The sequence below is a fragment of the Danio rerio genome, chromosome 11, assembly GCF_052040795.2.
Source record: "Danio rerio strain M-AB ecotype USA chromosome 11, GRCz13ab, whole genome shotgun sequence".
Lineage (NCBI taxonomy): Eukaryota > Metazoa > Chordata > Actinopteri > Cypriniformes > Danionidae > Danio > Danio rerio.
The window spans coordinates 33,732,269-33,750,152 of NC_141031.1; the positions used below are offsets into that span (position 1 = coordinate 33,732,269).

Below are 17,884 nucleotides of genomic sequence, written 5' to 3' on the forward strand. Positions count from 1 at the left end.
TCCACTACTCAATCGTGTGGTAATGATTTGTTTCGCTCTGTGGAAACAAGGATTTAATTCATGCTTTATTGTAAATCACAAACCTCTGTCATATATTAGCTATTTATTTAATAAGTCTTTAGTTTAAAGATTATGTCTTGAGCATCTGATTTTTTTCTTGGTGCTGATGTGCTTTCATTATCTCCATCTCACTAGCGGCAAGTTCCAACAAGGGAGTGTTTAATAAGCAACCTTTAGTAAGGCTGGAAAATATACATTTAGATTTAATAGAAAATATCTTAAAATTATTAAGGAAATAAACGTTTAATCCAATCAATGTCAAACTAATGCCCTTAAATAATGTAGTCTAGTTTTCAGCAAGCGTGAGTGTTTATTGAAATTGAAATAAGATTAAAAATTTAAATTGAGATAAGAAATGTTGTTATAGCATTACTTGTGACAGCTTTGGGAAATAACACTCGTCATAGATGTCACAGGAAAACTGATTGTGAAGCAACATGCAGTCTGGGACATTTGTTACCCACTAGATGTCAAGATTTAATCAAGAATTTAATCAAGAATCAAAATCGCATAATCTGACATAGTGGCTTTCGTAATCGACAATAAAAATCATGTGATCTGACCGGGCTTTAGTCTCATACATTATTCATTCATACTTCCTCCTACTTATTTACACCTGAGATTTTTAGATGAAGCATTTTTTTTTTACAAATCTTTCTAAATGTGTTCACAAAAAAGCTTAATTTACTTTTACGTAAAATTTGATTTGCTACATTCTATTTTTGTTTTTTTCTATGCAGGATTGTGTAAACCAGATGCACACACATGATTTGTTAACACACTTCTTCTTTTGTTTCTCTACAGAATTTTTTCAGAGATGCTTGGAATATTTTTGATTTTGTGTCTGTTATCGGCAGCATCACTGATATTTTAGTGACTGAGCTCGTGGTAAGTGCTGCTTTCAAAAAAAAAAAAAAGTATATACACATTGCATCTTGATTTACGTTGTAACTGAATGGACAGGAGTGAACATATCACCTTTATTACATATTTTAATCCAGTAAATACATCAGCTCCCTTTTTCAGGAACCATAAAAAACATATTTAAGTACTGAATGTCTAGCATGTGTTTTAGCACATCAACCTATACTGCATACTTTCTTGTATTGCATTTAAAGAGAAATGGTATTAAATTGTTTTAATTTAATGGTAAATTGTATTTGTCAGCAGGATAACATTGTTGTTTTTTTTTAATATTGACCCTTTTACATCGCATATTCATGCTATGGCTAAGTGTGTAGTGTGTTTTGTGTGTAGATGTCAGTGTTTTGAGTGTGTGTTTGTGCTAGTGTTGTGTCCTATCTGTGCTTTTTGGGTGCTCTTGTCTGTAGAAATGTAAACTCTGATGTGTTACACTGCAGTTCATGGGCTTTCCCAGTGGCCATACATTATGTAGATTGATATTCATTATAACTTTAACAGTGATGTATTTTTGTATTATTTAAATAACTTTCTAGAGTCTATTCATACAGTATATTAAATTATAATTTTTTTTTCATGTTTTAGGAATATTTAGGGCTGTCAGTTGATTAAAGTTAATTGCATTTATTCGCAAAATAACTGTGGGATTATTCAGTTTGTGCAATAAATTCTATACCTCACTCCTAATTGTTTATTTCAGTTAATGATAAGATTATCATTAAGATTACAGATTACGATTCAATCAAAAATATTTATATATTGATGTATCATATATTGTGCAATTCAAAGGCTTTTAAGTCTGTGTGAAATCAAAATGTAAAATGTTTAAGCACACATTGTTACTCTTTAGGTAAACAAATAATCGGTGCAAGTTAATCCACTAAAAAACTATGTTTGTTTTGATAATCTTTAATCAAAATTGGACCATTTGCTTCCTTGTTTACCTTGGCTGTCCTTCTCTGTTGATATGAGTTTGAATTTATTAGCCACAATATTCTTAACCACAACTATTGACTAACCCACCCTTCTCCTTCTCTAAACCCAACCAATAGTGTTTGGCTTCTGTTTTTGTCTTACTGCCGTTCTTTATCAGACTCAAACCCGTTCTTTGTGGTCATCTCCTCTCTGCATTTTAAGTCCACCGACGTTCATGCTGAGCTAATTGGACAAACTGGTAATAACCAGAAAGCCCTCCATATGGAAGTAAGCGGTCAGCTGGTAAGTGCGAAATGGAACTGCATATGTAATTCTGGCTACATTATTCGCAATCTCCAGACATGTATATAGGGCTACGTTTTTAGAATGAGCCTATGTTGGACAAAACATAAAATAGCTACATTTCCTCGCAAGATCAGGCTTAGAAAATCTTGTAAACTTTGATGTACTTTTTGCCTACAACATATTTGACATTTATTTTCTACACAGCTTAGACCTGTGGCGTGTTAATTATTATTTAAAATAAAACACAAGTCAGTAACATGCTGGTCATTAACAAGTTTTTTTTTTAACACAGAATTATAGGTTATATGTCCAACATTGACTCATTCTGAAAACGTAGCCCTACAGTATACACATTTCTGGACATCATGAATTATGTAGCCAGAAGTACTTATGACTGTATTTAGTCTTTAAAACGAACGCTACAGGGTGGTATGACGCTGTTTCTTTTTGCGCTAGCAGCTGACCGCTAACTTCTGTGTTAACAGTTACCAGTTTGATCAGTAGCTCGCCATGTTCATCAGCGGACTTGAGACACAGAGAGGAGTCAGAAGCCAAAATATAAAAAAAATACAAATAAAATAGCAGGGTAAGAATGTGGTAAAATCTGATAATGTGGCAAAATAGGGGCTTTTCTTTTTCTGAATTGCTTTTCGGTTGGGTTTAGGGAAGTGGGTTGGCGAGTCAACCGATGCTTTTGAAAACACTATTGGTTGCGTTTAGGGATAGAGGATGGGTCAGTCCATCGGTCAGTCACTCAGTCAATCAATCAATCAAAAGTGGCCTCTAGTGGATTCACGATAGAACAACAGACGCGAATGGCACTCTTCGAAAGATATAGTTCTCGAAAGGCATACACAGCGCCCTCTGGTGGATTCACGAAAACAAAAACTGCAAAAAACGTAGCTCCTGGGACTTATTTAGCGCTCTCCAGAAATGTATATTTCGGTACGTTTTCAGAATGAACCTAGGTTGTATATGTCGCTCATATAGTATTGAAATCATCATTTTGGTATCGTCACTGTACTATTTTTAAATCATGTAATTTTTAAATCATGTAAATCTAATTAACAATAACATTATAAAAGTTTTGCAGGTTTCAGTAATTTTTTTGTGTTACTTTCTCAAATTGATTGCGTGTGTTAACTAGTTAACACTGACAGCTGTAATTATCTTAAGCATTTTTTGTATTTTAATAATAAAAAGTAGTTTAGTAGTTTTTAATCGAATCTTTATTTCAGTAACCAACATTATTTTTATTAAATAATTTCTGATAAAACTAATTAGCACTTAAAATACTGCCTGTATAACACTGGCTTCTTAACAAAATGCTTTTAAGGGCCACTTTTATCACTCTGCTTCGGCCACTGGAACAGCCCTGACAGTGAATCAATACCCACCGTATCTGTGTTTGATTAATCAGCCTGTTGACTCTATCCATAACGACTTATTCCTGTTTTATCTTTTTACATGCTTTCTTTGTTCCTCTGATTTGTTGGCGATAAACCCATCCAATCCAAAAACAAACAAAAACAAAATGCACTATGAAACTCTCATATACTCCATCTCATATGTACCCATTCAAAACCCCCTCCTCACACACACCTACTGTACATAAATGCATCCATCTACTGCAACAACACATAGAATCTGGTTGGTTTGTAATTTTCTCTCAGCTTCTATTGCATCCATTACCCAAAATGCCTCGCTCTTCCCTGCTCACCTCTCTCAAAGCATGTGCTTCCAGTATGACGACCTCGTCTCTTAACGATGCTTGAAAATTGGACAAATGCTCACGTTGATGCTCATATTTTGGTTTAACAATTTAAAATAAGACAGGGTGGTACAATGTAATAATGTGTTAGTTTGCTATTTATATCGTGGTAAATTTATCTACACTGTTGCCACTTATGTTACAATAAGTCAAAAGAGGAAAAGTTATTTGGTTTGGAATTTAAAACAGGTAATAATACAACGAGATATTTATTGTTTATATTAAAAAATTGATGTTAACCTATTTTTGTAAGGATTTGGTCATATCACCCACCTTTATATGAACACATATGTGTGGGTCAAAGACGAAAGGGGGGGGTTTAGGTTTTAAAAATGTTTGTCCATACTTTAAAAGGTGTCTTTTTTAATTGTATTTTTACAGAGCACATATAATGAGTATTACATTTTTTTTACAGTGATTAACCGAAAACACCCCCTTAAATGTTATTCAATTAACAATAGTATATAAAGTCATTTTAAATACTTTATTAAATTATTAATCTAATTAAATTAATCGAATTTTGATTGATTTGATTTAAATCAAATGTGATTGAATTAATTTTAATGAATGATTCAGTGTTTTTTAGTTTTTACACTTTGCCACTATTTCCCTATAAATCACTGGGATTTATCCAATTGTCAGAAAGACATTTATTAAATATTTTATATGATTATTTAAAAAAATATTTAGCAACATGGTGGCTCAGTGGTTAACACTGTCACCTCACAGCAAGAAGGTCGCTGGTTCGAGTCCCGGCTGGGCCAGTTTGTGTTACTGTGTGGAGTTTGCATGTTCTCCCCGTGTTTCACATGGGTTTCGTCTGGATGCTCCAGTTTCCCCATAGTCCAAAAACATGCGGTATAGGTGAATTGAATAAACTAAATTGTCTGTAGTGTATGTGTGTGAATGAGAGTGTTTCCTAGTCTGGGTTGCAGCTGGAAAGGCATCCGCTGTGTAAAAAAAAAAAAAAATCCCCTGATGAATAAAGAGGCTAAGCCGAAAAAAAAATGAATGAATAATTAATTAAATAAATATACAGATCAGAATAAGTTGTTTCATGTTTCCATTAATATATTTGTTATGCTGAATGACTATAAACATTCATATACCCATATATTTACATTTCATTTAAATATACCCTAATAACAGTCTTTTAAAATAACAGTTAATTGTTGTTTAAATTGTTTAAATTTAAATAAAATCTCAGAAATATATATTTTTGCCTCTTGAATATATATATATATATATATATATATATATATATATATATATATATATATATATATATATATATATATATATATATATATATATATATATATATATATATATGATGCCTCTTGTGCATCTTTTTATTTTTAGGGAGAAACCTTAAAAAAAAAAAAAAAACTTAAAGTGACTTGAAGTCAGAATTTTTTATTTTTTTGCATTGTAATAATTCCTTTTGTAAATGTAATATAATTCAGCCACCAACATAGAACGCCTCATCTTTGACCTGTATATTAAACCAAACCAATATCTGGTCAATTTAAGTGAAATGTAACAACATTTATAAGGGTTTATTAAGGGTAGCTCACCAGCGAGAGCTCTACATTTGTTTTTGCTCATAAAGATGCTTTTACACTTACACAAATTCTCACAGACGTTGCCATGCCATTGCCGAATGCCATGCACTTTAGCAAAAGCTGCATGATGACGACGACTCTTTCATTCCTGTTTCTCTGCTTTCCTCAACTCATCCGCCTGTTCTGCACTACTGCAGTTCCTCCTCTGTGCGGAAGAGGGCGCAATGTCTCACTCATTGAAATATGTGTGTATGCTGGAACGAGGGAGTGATCCTCAATAACCTGTCCACACAGTGCGGCGATTTGAACAGAAACACTTCAAATAAGATGCAGAGACATTTGATCCTATGCACTGAAAATTTGTAAAAATCCTAAGAAATAAAGTTAATGGCAAGAAAATGTTTGTGTGGATTGGACTATTGAGAATTACGTGACCAACACAGCAATCGCCATTGGCTACTGCTGTTGGTGTTTCATTGTGTATGCCTGTATTTTAGGGGTGTATCGATACGCATAATATTTCGGTTTGGTATATTTAAGTGTATAAGTAGGGGATAGTTCACCTAAAAATTTTATTTTATCATTTATTAAGCTATATATTTTTTCATAGTCCACAGAACAAACTATCATTATACAATGACTTGCCTAATTATCCTAACCTATCTTTCGGATGAGACGTTAAACCGAGGTCAACCAAGATCACTTTGGTAAACCAAGATCACTTTAAGCTGTATAGAAGCATCTTGAAAAATATCTAGTCAAATATTATTTACTGTCATCATGGTTAAGATAAAATAAATAAGTTATTAAAAAAAATGAGTTATTAAAACTATTATGTTTACAAATGTGTTGAAAAAATCTTCTCTCCCTTAAACAGAAATCGGGGAAAAAATAAACAGGGCTTATAATACGGGGGGGGGGGGGGGGGTGACTTCAACTCTACTGAAAAAAACATCTTAAACCAGCCTTGGCGGGTTGGCTGGTTTTAGCTGGTCGACCAGGCTGGTTTTAGAGGGGTTTTGGCCATTTCCAGGCTGGTTTCCAGCCATTTCCAGCCTGGTTTTAGCTGGTCAGGCTGGGAGATGACCAGCTAAAACCAGCTTGACCAGCCTAGCCAGGCTGGCAGCCTAGGCTGGTTTAAGCTGGATTTTTCAGCAGGGTTGTATCACAAAAAATGACTGAGATCATGTCTATGTGCTGTGGGATAAGTTGATATATAAATTATTGTGACAGGCCTACTTAAACGTCTGTGTGATTGGAGAAAAAAGTAATTTCAGAAGTAAATTCTTAGTTTTCCAGCTGCTACCGAGAACACACTGAAGCATTATTTCATAACTGAGGGGAACATCTACCAAAACCGGGATTTGTGTCTACCGTTACACCCCTACTGTAAATCTTGCTAAATCTTACAGTGCATCAGGCTGCTTCCATACTGTGCATTGCCTGTCTCAACAGATCAGTGCATTTGATTAAAAAAAAGTTGATGCTTTAATATATGATTGGATGATGACTGTTACAGTTTAGTGATTGTTTTTTTTTTCCCTTGAGCCCCTCCTGCATTAATTGTCCTCATTTTTTGTTTCATTTTTTTAGTGTCAATCCATATTTGAGTTGATTTTTATGTTGGTTTCTATGTTTATACGCATTTATGAATTACTTTTAAGCCACTCTTTCCCTCTAAATTAATATTATTTTCTTGTTCATTTGACCTAATGAGGAATATTTGATTCGTGAACTAATGGTGCTTTTTTTTCTTCACTTTACCTCATGTATTCTCTCTTTTCTGCACTCGCTTCTCTCTTTCTTCTCTGTCTACACACATCTCTGTCTCTACATACATCTCATTCTCAATCTCGCCCCAGAATAACTTCATAAACCTGAGTTTTCTGAGACTCTTTCGAGCAGCTCGTCTCATTAAGCTCTTGCGGCAGGGCGAGACCATTCGCATTCTGCTTTGGACCTTCGTTCAGTCATTTAAGGTATGAAAAGATATACTTATATGATCATATATATAGTCACACATCACTAAATATTTGCAAAGAAATTTTGCTTCATATTCTAGAATATTTTCAATTCCAATTCTCTAAATGCAGTTTAACCATCATCATGTTTTCAGGTCAATTTTGAGCTTGAAGAGACGCATAAACATTTCTGACATTGTTTCTTTAATTTGTATTCAATCCAGTGGAATAATGCTGGCAATTCTTGGAGTTGAATTCAAATACTCATTCAAAATAATCAAATAATTATAAACTATAAACAAATATATTTCTATTTAGCTTTTCTTTTTTAAATATAGTAATGATAGTACTTAAATTGAAACCTATTTTTTTTAAGAAGGCAGTATTTGCAATTTTTATTTATATTTATATTTAGTATTTCCAATTTGCACTTGGTTCTGAGGTCAAAAATGTTTTTTAATCGGGCTAAATATTTGGAAAACATTTTTTCACAAACAAAACTTTTAAATATTTTTACCATTTTAGTAATTTTGTAATATCTGATTTTATTTCTATTTACAGTCACATCATTAAATATTTGCAGATTCTAGAATATTTGCAATTCTAATTCCCTAAATTCGGTTTAATCATCATAATGCTTTTGGGTATATTTGCATAAAAAGTTTTACTACTGTTTAATGATTATGTTCCATTAATTACAATAGGAATAATACTGGTAATTCGCAAATAATAGCCACTTGTAAATTGCAATAAGTTAAATTCATATATTCATTCAAAATAATCCAATATTTTAAAACTAAACCCAAGTATATTTTTATTTAACTTTTTTCTTTCTTTTTTTTATAGAATTTAAGTGTAGTAATGATAGTCCTTAAATTTAAGCATTTACGTTTTTTTTTTTTTTTTTTTCCAGCAAGGCGGTATTTGCAAACCATTTTTGCTCTAAAACCTTCATGCTGGTTCTAAGGTCAAATTAATTTTTTTAAAGGAATAAGACAAAGTATTTGCAATTTTTTTTTTACAAACAAAACATTCAGATATTTCCTTAATATCTTCTAATCATTTATTTTTCTATTCAGCTTTGTTTACCATTTTTAAGCGGTTTTGAAGTCATTATTTCAAATGATGTTAGTTCAATTCATATATTCTGTCAAAATTATCAAATAATTTACAACAGAACAAAGTAATCTGCATTTTGTATTATAGTTTATTGGATACTTCAACACATTTCTTGTTGTACATGTCTTTGTGACAAATTTTAGATTTGTAACTGTTATAATAAATGTATAGTGACATATTTGTTCATATTTATAAAAACACAATTCTGTCTGATATCTTACTATTTCCATTCTCTTTCTCTCTGCCGTTCACAGGCTCTGCCATATGTATGCCTGCTCATTGCAATTCTGTTTTTCATCTACGCCATCATTGGCATGCAGGTAAAATGAGCTTTAACATCACTCTGGATTTTTAAAGAATCATGCCCATGAACTCATTAGTTTTGTATTCACCCTGTGCTGCTTTAGCTGTTTGGGAACTTGGCTCTGGATGACGAAGGTGCTATCAATGAACACAACAACTTCAGAACCTTCTTCATGGCCCTCATGCTCCTCTTCAGGTCAGTCCTTTGTCTTTCGCACTGTTAGTTTAGAGTTATCTATATGAGATTGTAGTGTTAATTCATAGATTTTTTTTTTCCAATTTACATTTTAGTGCAACTACAATTTAAGCTAAAATTTAATATCAATTTGTAATTTTTATTTAGCTTTCATTTCTTTTAGTTTAAGTGTAGTAATTGAAATACTTAAAACCTTTCTAATTTGTTTTTATAAAGAAGGTATAATATATTTGCAATTTACATTTATATTAAATATCTGCAATATTTATACAGCTATATACAGTATATATATATATATATATATATATATATATATATATATATATATATATATATATATATATATATATATATATATATATATATATATATATATATATATATATATATATATATATATATATATATATTTATATATATGTTACGGTCAGAATTATTAGACCTCCTGGTAAATAAAAATTATTTTATATTTTTCCCCAATTTCTCTTCAGCTAATAATATTGACCTTAAAATGTAGGGGTGTCAAAATTAATAGTTTCTTCTGTGCACCGTGATGCAGACTCAAACAATATCAGAATTGGTTCAGTAATAATCGTAACCGGTTACTTATGTACTTACGTCATTTATCTCATATGTGCTATGTCTTTCTGTTGAGCATGGAGTCAATCATAGGCATTTAAAAACTTGCTCGACCGCTCAAAAAGCAACCAGGATAATATTTACGTTTGTTTATTTGCTATAAATACTCGTGTTGTTCTGTGCATGTCGTTGAGTGTTGTTTGATGCATTCAAAAAGAGTGTTTTCTTTCAGAGGCAAAATAAAGGTACAGTACAAATATCTGACTGCTTGTATTAAAGGAGAAAATTGTATTACAAATGCAAATAAAATGTATTTAAAATATACATTTTAATACAAGAAATCTTGTAAAATATCAAATTGTTTACGAAAAGCATGGTCAATGCATCGTCGATGCACCGAGATTTCGAATTGAATTGAATCGATGGCATGATAATCGTAACCAAACTTAACCTACACTAGGTAGTTTCTCACCTCTATTAAAATGGTTTAAAAAATGTAAAACTGTTTTTATTCTAGCCAAAATAAAGCAAATTAAAATAAAACTTTCTCCGAAAAAAAAAAATATAGTAAACACTGTGAAAAATTTCTTGCTCTGGTAAACATCATATATATATAGAATTTTTATAAATATATTTTTATTATATATAATTATTATTTGTTTATTTATTTGTTTATTTATTTTTCTTATTTTATTTTGGTAATTTAGAATTACTCTTAAGCCATTTTCAGTCTTAAGATTAATCCATTCAATTTTATCCACAAAAAAAGTTTTAGTTATCTTTAATCAAAATCGAACCATCTATCTCTGAAACAGCAGTCCTTCTCTGAGGATGTTAGTTTGATGGATTGGCTGAAATATGCTTAGCCACGTCCCTTCAATTAATTATTTGCTGTGAGTGAAAGATGAGAGGAGGAGGCCAAAGATAAAACCCCACCCCCTACTTAATATTACATTTCAGCTGGAAATACGTCGTCATAATAAAATAAAAATGAGCAGAAACTTCTGGTTCATGCTGACTTGAAATCCTCATATGAAACTGATCATTCAACATATATTTGATTTTATGTCAGCTCTTTTCAGTGGAAGCTCTTTTTGTGTGTGTTGGTAACAGGAGTGCCACGGGCGAGGCGTGGCATGATATCATGCTGTCATGTCTGGGAGGAATGCCCTGTGAGCCGGAGGAGGTTGGATCAGAATGTGGCAGCAATGTGGCCTATGCATACTTCGTCTCTTTCATCTTTCTCTGTTCGTTCCTGGTGAGAACAGCCTCTGCTTGTTTCTTTACCCCTTACTTTAAAGGTCCCCTGAAATCAGCATTCAAGATTATTTGGGCGTTAGTATCATTATATTAGTCTTGAGGTTATCTATAACGCCCCATTCACAAGGGGCTTCAGCGCCAACACTTGACTGAGGGCGTGTCTAAAGTTGGGGCTAACGTGATCATCATAGCAGTGTCAGCCAATGAAATTCAGTCAGCAATAGGCCACTGTCTAGCTGGTGTATTTGCATACAGCAATCTGATTGGCTGACGCTTCTGAAGGCGCTTGAAAAGTTGAGCTAGCCCCAACTTCCGCAGAGAGAAATGCCTTTGAAGCAGCGCCGATGGATCCAAAATGTCGTTCGGCATTGCCTGACGTCACCCATTCAAAGTGAATGGGAAGCATTGACGCTGACATCCCGTGTGAATGGGGCATAAGCATGTGTGCTCAATTCATTGGGCCTATAATGTTCCGTATTATTTGATCTTTTATTATTTTTTGTATATGATTGATTAAGTAGGATTTACATGAAGATTTAGGCATGACGAGTTCTCTTTCTGTGTTTAGATGCTGAATCTTTTTGTGGCTGTCATCATGGATAACTTTGAGTACTTGACCAGGGACTCCTCCATCCTGGGTCCGCATCATTTGGATGAGTATGTCAGGATATGGGCAGAGTACGACCCCGCAGCCTGGTGAGTGGCACTTTCCTCACACACACATTTTAAAAAGACCCTTTTATTCTTTTAGGCACACATGCAGCCATTGATTTTCACTTGTTAATTGTAAAACCTAACTCTGCTGCAACACTTAATTAAAAAGAACGGTTTAACTGCAAACTAACAACTATCATAACATTCTAAAGATTGTCTTATAACTGAGAATTTTGTGCAGACTAGGGTTGGGCAATATATAAAACATGTTTCAGAACATTTGACAGATTCAAGATCACCTTTTTTAAAACTAATCAATAAGTACACCATTAAGTGTCCATTGGTGCAAATATAAAACAAAATCGGTTAAGTGTCTTTGCGAAAAAAAATGCTTCAAGTGTTTACACTTAGATATTGCTTGATAATGTTAGCAGGTTTGGCATGCTGTCCCAGGAGAGAACCCTGAGCTTAGAGATAATTGAGCCCAAGGCTCAAACCTGGTTACTGAGCGTGTATGGGGGTACAAGATCAGGTAGTTCTTGAGAGCTCCCCGAATTCATTCGACTTATTCCTTGATTATCGGGGGCAGTCCTAGAGGAATAAACCAGCAACCACACCAGCTTATACCTATGTGGTGAAAACTCAGTACTAAAGTACTCATATACTGTTCCTCTTGGTTTATTTAATTCACTTATGTCACATTTCTTTGGACTGTGGGAAGTAACCAGAGTACCCTTGGGAAACCCACGCTAGCATGCAGAGAACATGTAAACTCCACACAGAAATGCCAGTTGGCCCAGCTGGGACTAGAACCGGCAATCTTCTTGCTGTGACGCAACAGTGCTAGCCACTGAGCCACCGTGTCACCCAATTCTGGATTAATCTAGAAATAGGAGGAGGGAGATAGGGTTGATTTGGGGGGATTAAAATGAAGATAAGGGAGTAAAGTTAAGCTGCAGACACACTGGACTTTTCTCCTCATAGACTTCCATTCATAAGCACGCGATTGTGTCAGACCGGTTTTCCAGTTTTCTGCCTTGCAAAGTTCAATCTTTGTGAACTCTGACTTGCGAAATCGCATCACTTGACTGTGTGATACCAATTGAAGAAGAACACGTGACCTTTCTCGACAAAAATGTAAAATATGGAGCAATCGCTCGCTTTTTTAAATACCGAATCATCTTGTTTAATTCCACTCCTTTTGGCAGCGCTGCGCAACAGAAAGCTCAAACTCTAGTGTGACTGCGCCATTAGACAGGATATTTATGTTGAGTTTGGAATGATCTGATTGGCTTGCTAATGATTACGGCTAGGGGACCAGCCGTTATCAATCATATCATGTGCTCCTCTCAAAACTAGTTTGTGAAACGTCACTTAAAATATCAATATGAAACGTAATCTTAAACATTTCTATATATTTAAAAATAACATCAAACATGAAAAATACTAAATATTTCAAAGCCAAAATGAAGACATTCAGTTTTAGATAACAGCTTCAAATCCAAATTTGGTGAACAAACATGCATCAAAACACGCTGTGATCCAGTTCAATTGTCTTTTTTCCAGTTCTACTACTTTCCCCATTATGTTTTTAATGTGAAATAAATCTGTATTAATAACATTTTCATGATCAGAGATGTGTTCCTTTAGCTCCTTCAAAGAACATACACTCAAATCTAATTACATGTGCTCACTTTAAATTAATTTAAACTAAAAAATGGAATAAATTCACAAAAAATTGCCCAGCCCTAGTGCAGACAAACTAACCTAAAAAAGTGATTCTTCTCCATAGCGCTCACGTCTTTTGTTACTGAAAACATCAGCAGAATATCCCACTACACTGTACGTGATCACTCAAGATAAGGCCCTGTCTCAGTTAATGTATTTTAAACTCTAATGCCCAGTATTTGTCTTTATATCCCTCCTGCCTATTTGATATCGTGTTACATATGTAGAGTCCGATTGTACCAACTCTGCCCAATCAGTAGTGTCTCCCAGTTCCCCCGTCCCAGTGCTTTGGTCATCCTCGAGTGCTGTTCTGCTGGAGCCCATGGAGACAGTCTGAACCTGAAAATGGGGCACTGAGTGACCACGTTTGCTCTGTTCGTGCACCAAACAGGGATTCAGCAAAAAAAGGTTTACGGTTTCAACCAGGGTGATGCGCCATTCAGAATTGATTTGTTTATTTTTATTTATTTTTATTTTTTAGATCAATTTCTGAATTTGAGTTGAGGTACCAAACAAGATGTAGAATTGATGGATGGATGGATGGATGGATGGATGGATGGATGGATGGATGGATGGATGGACAAATAAATAAAGGATGGAACAAAAATATTCTTGGATGGATGGATGAATGGATGGTGGATTGTATGAATGAAAGAATGAAAAGATGTATTGAGAAAATGTATGGATGAATAAATAATGTATGGATGGATGGATAAATGGGTGGATGGGCAAATGGATGGATGGATAAAACAAAATTATTCTCAGATGGATAAATGGTGGATTGGAAGGATTAAACTAAAATATTCTCAGATAAATGGATTGTGGATTGGATGGATAGACAAATTAAAAGATGTATGGATGATGAGCGCATGAAAAAGTAATTCTTGGATGGATGGATGAATGGATGGATGGATGGATAGATGTCAGAATGAATAAGATATGGATGGATGGACGGATGGATGAGTTGGTGGATGGATGAATGAAACAAATATATTTTCAGATGGATGAATGTTGGATTGGATGAATGGAAAAATTTAAAGATTTAAGGATAAATGAATGAAACAACTAATTCTCAGATGGATGGATGGATGGATGGATGTATGGATGGATGTATGGATGGATGTATGGATGTCCGAATGAATAAAAGATGGATGGATTAATGCATGGATGGATGGGTTGATGGATGGATGGATGGATAAATGAAACTAAAATATTCTCAGATGGATAAATTATGGATTGGATTAATGGAAAAATGAAAGGATGGAAGGATAAATGAATGAATACATGGATAAAACAAATAATTCTTGGATGGATGAAACAAATAATTCTTGGATGGATGGATGGATGGATGGATGGATGGATGGATGGATGGATGGATGGATGGATAGATAGATAGATAGATAGATAGATAGATAGATAGATAGATAGATAGATAGATAGATAGATAGATAGATAGATAGATAGATAGATAGATAGATAGATAGACAGATGAAGGTGCTCAAATTACTCAGTCCATCTCATGATATGAAACCAAAGCAGTTTTTCAATTCTGAATTTTGCACAATCCTGATTTGAACGAATACTTCAGTCAAAAAATAATAATAATATTGCAGTATACAGTAAGTACATCATTTTAAACATTTGTAAAAATCACCTTTTCTAATCTTTAAAATGAATATATGTGCCAACAACTGTGGAAAAGTTTCGATTTTAATAATGCAAGAATTGATTGAGAGATAATCTGCTTAACAAGACAAACAATGAATGAGTGTGTATACGAAGAAACTGAGCAAGTGATTTAAAAGAGAGACTGAAAGTGAGACCCTGTGCATGGCAGATTCTGACTTCACAATGACTTAATTCTCCCATCTCTATGGCTCAGGTGTGCATGGCAAACATCTTCACAGACAAGCTGTCGCAGCTTATTTCTGTACTTGCCACTGCATACAAACGTTAACAAAATACACCTCATGTATTTTGCCTGGTAAAGCCCACGTAGCTGTCACTGTATGCAGTTCAATTAAGTCATTGGACTCGCCTAGATGAGAGAGCCTCTCATGTGCACGGTCATACCGGTGGATTCATTTACTCTGCACCGTGATGGGGGAGGATTCAGAACAGCACTAAAGATCATTCGAGGACAGCCTCGCCAATTTCTTTCTTTCTTTTCTCTGCATTTGGTAATTTTATACAACACATGCATAGCTGGGGTTTGCTGCACCATAATCCTGACATGCATGTTTTGATGTTGGTCCCTTTTCACATTTACAGCTTTGGATAATGGATGGATAGCATGCCTGTACATGCATATTTATTATATATTTCTATTTATATCAAATAAATAGAAACTAAATCTTAATAACCATTGAAAAGCTGCTAAGACACAGATTTAGCTTTCCTCAGCAGATTTTTAATGCATATGAATGATCTGAAGAATGAAAGTAGTCACACTCTCAGTTGATCGCTCTCCCATAATACTCTTGCAAATGTAACTTTCATTACTGCTGAAAATAATGTTTTCAAATCAGCCGATTTGAATGTTATCACTCGATTGAATTGGCATTATCAGTGGTTGTCAGCTGATAGATATGGGCCAGTAGGGGCCTTCTAAACCTACTGGTTGGATCACAAGGCTGTTATCATCCATCAACTTGATTAATCAGCTATAGATCACATATGGCTGGGGCTGGAAGTTAACAAGAATTATTTAAATTATTTATTAAACTTCCCATGAATTGTATTTTATTAACGGTTACCCCTACCCCAACCTTAAACCCAACCGTCATTGTAAAAACAGATCTGAATCTGGAGTCTTCTCTATTAGTGTAGCTGATCAACCATGTGGATGGATGATAACAGCCTTCAGAGCTACCAGTAGGTGCAGAAGGTCCCTACTGGCCCATATTTATCAGCTGATAACCACTGATAATACCCATTCAATCGAGTGATAACATTCAGAGCAGGTGTTCAAATTAGTAATGAAGACTTTGATTTATCTTTTAAAGTGAAGAATTGGAATTTGATTCCTTGGAGATTTGATTTGACAACATTAGGAATGGGAGATAAAAGTCAATCCATCAGTGCATCGCAATTGTTTCACTAAAGATTCTGAATTGATTCTCAAATGTTTAGAATTGATTGTCTATTTAGATAAGATTGTGAGAGTATGGGCCTGCATGGGTGAAAAACTAAAAATAATAAGCATTGATAGATGTACATACATCCGTATGCTGCTGAATTGACTTGATTTGGAATTATGGACAACGCACTTCTCATCTTGTGTGCGACCGGATTCAGGACACTTCAAATATCGTGCCACAAAGCAAAATATTGGATTGTTTTAGAGCACTTTTAATGAAGGCTTGTGGGCTGTGTTCAAGGGAGGAAAAATGAAATGAATGTGAATGAAAGTGAACTGTACAGTGTTACAGATGTTACAAACTACTATACAGTGTTACTACAAATGAATGAAGCATTATGAACTACTGTTTTAAAGCTAGTTCCATGGCTGTGAACTAAAAGCAATTCTAAAGTCCAGATATAGGTATTTTAAATACAGTTGAAGACAAAATTATCTTTTTTTTTTTTTTTAAATAAATTCACAGGAGGGCAAATTTTGCCTTTAGGTGTACCTATTGCCAATGTTCGGGTAATGCATTACAAGTAAAACAAGTTACATATAATATTACTTTTAACGAGTAAAGTAACGCATTACTTAAAAAAAAAAAAAAGTAATAATATTTGAGTTACTTTTTTGAAAATTTTAGTTAAAATAATTAGATTTAAAAAAAATAAATGGCAGGGTGCACTCCTATGGTTAGGGTGAGGAGCTCTGACACCCGGGAGGAGCTCGGAGTAGAGCCGCTGCTCTTCCACATCGAGAGAAGTCAGCTGAGGTGGCTCAGGCATCTGTTTTGGATGCCTCCTGGACGCCTACCTAGGGAGCTGTTCCAGGCATGTCCCACTGGGAGGAGGTCTCGGAGACGACCCAGGACACGCTGGAGGGACTATGTCTCTCAGCTGGCCTGAGAACACCTCGGGATCCCCCTGGAGGAGCTGGAGGAAGTGTTTGGGGAGAGGGAAGTCTGGGGTTCTCTCCTAAGACTGCTGCCCCTGCTACCCGGCCTTGGAAAAGTGGCAAAAAAAAAAAAAATGCTGAATTAAAATTAAAGTCGTCACAATTAATATTTTAGTCAATGAGAGAATGTGTATGTTATTTTGAATGCATCGAAGAAAAGGAAAAGGGGATTATAGTCTCAATAGACAGTGATTTTACTTAAGACCAAAAGGGCAAAAGTAGCAAACACATTGCTTTACAATTTCAATAGTCTGCATATACAGCATGTATAGCTCTGTGGTTAGGAAGTTCTCAGGTAACATTATCCTAAAATATATTTAAAAACATGTTTTTAAGGTTAATGAAGGGGTTGGTTATACTAGGGCTGGGTGGTATATCGAGTTCTGGGGATTTATCGATATGATTCTCCAACACGATGCGGGATTATCTAATATCTTTCATACCAATATGGTTTGAGGCACATTCTGA

The 17,884-nt window shown here is 34.4% G+C and overlaps 1 protein-coding gene across 38 annotated transcripts in view; it reads left to right on the top strand.

The window, feature by feature from the left end:
* The window catches only part of cacna1ab (calcium voltage-gated channel subunit alpha1 Ab), a 278,990-nt gene that overhangs the window by 203,298 nt on the left and 57,808 nt on the right, over positions 1-17,884 (top strand). For all 38 annotated transcript variants that reach the window (XR_015502049.1, XM_087272738.1, XM_087272744.1 and 35 more), the window contains 6 exons: positions 865-948; positions 7,401-7,517; positions 8,873-8,938; positions 9,026-9,117; positions 10,810-10,954; positions 11,525-11,652. Coding sequence is in view for 37 of the 38 variants with exons in the window: in XM_087272738.1 (XP_087128864.1) it covers positions 865-948; positions 7,401-7,517; positions 8,873-8,938; positions 9,026-9,117; positions 10,810-10,954; positions 11,525-11,652 (632 nt within the window). In the remaining variant the exon portion in view is untranslated. The remainder of the gene's footprint in view (positions 1-864; positions 949-7,400; positions 7,518-8,872; positions 8,939-9,025; positions 9,118-10,809; positions 10,955-11,524; positions 11,653-17,884) is intronic.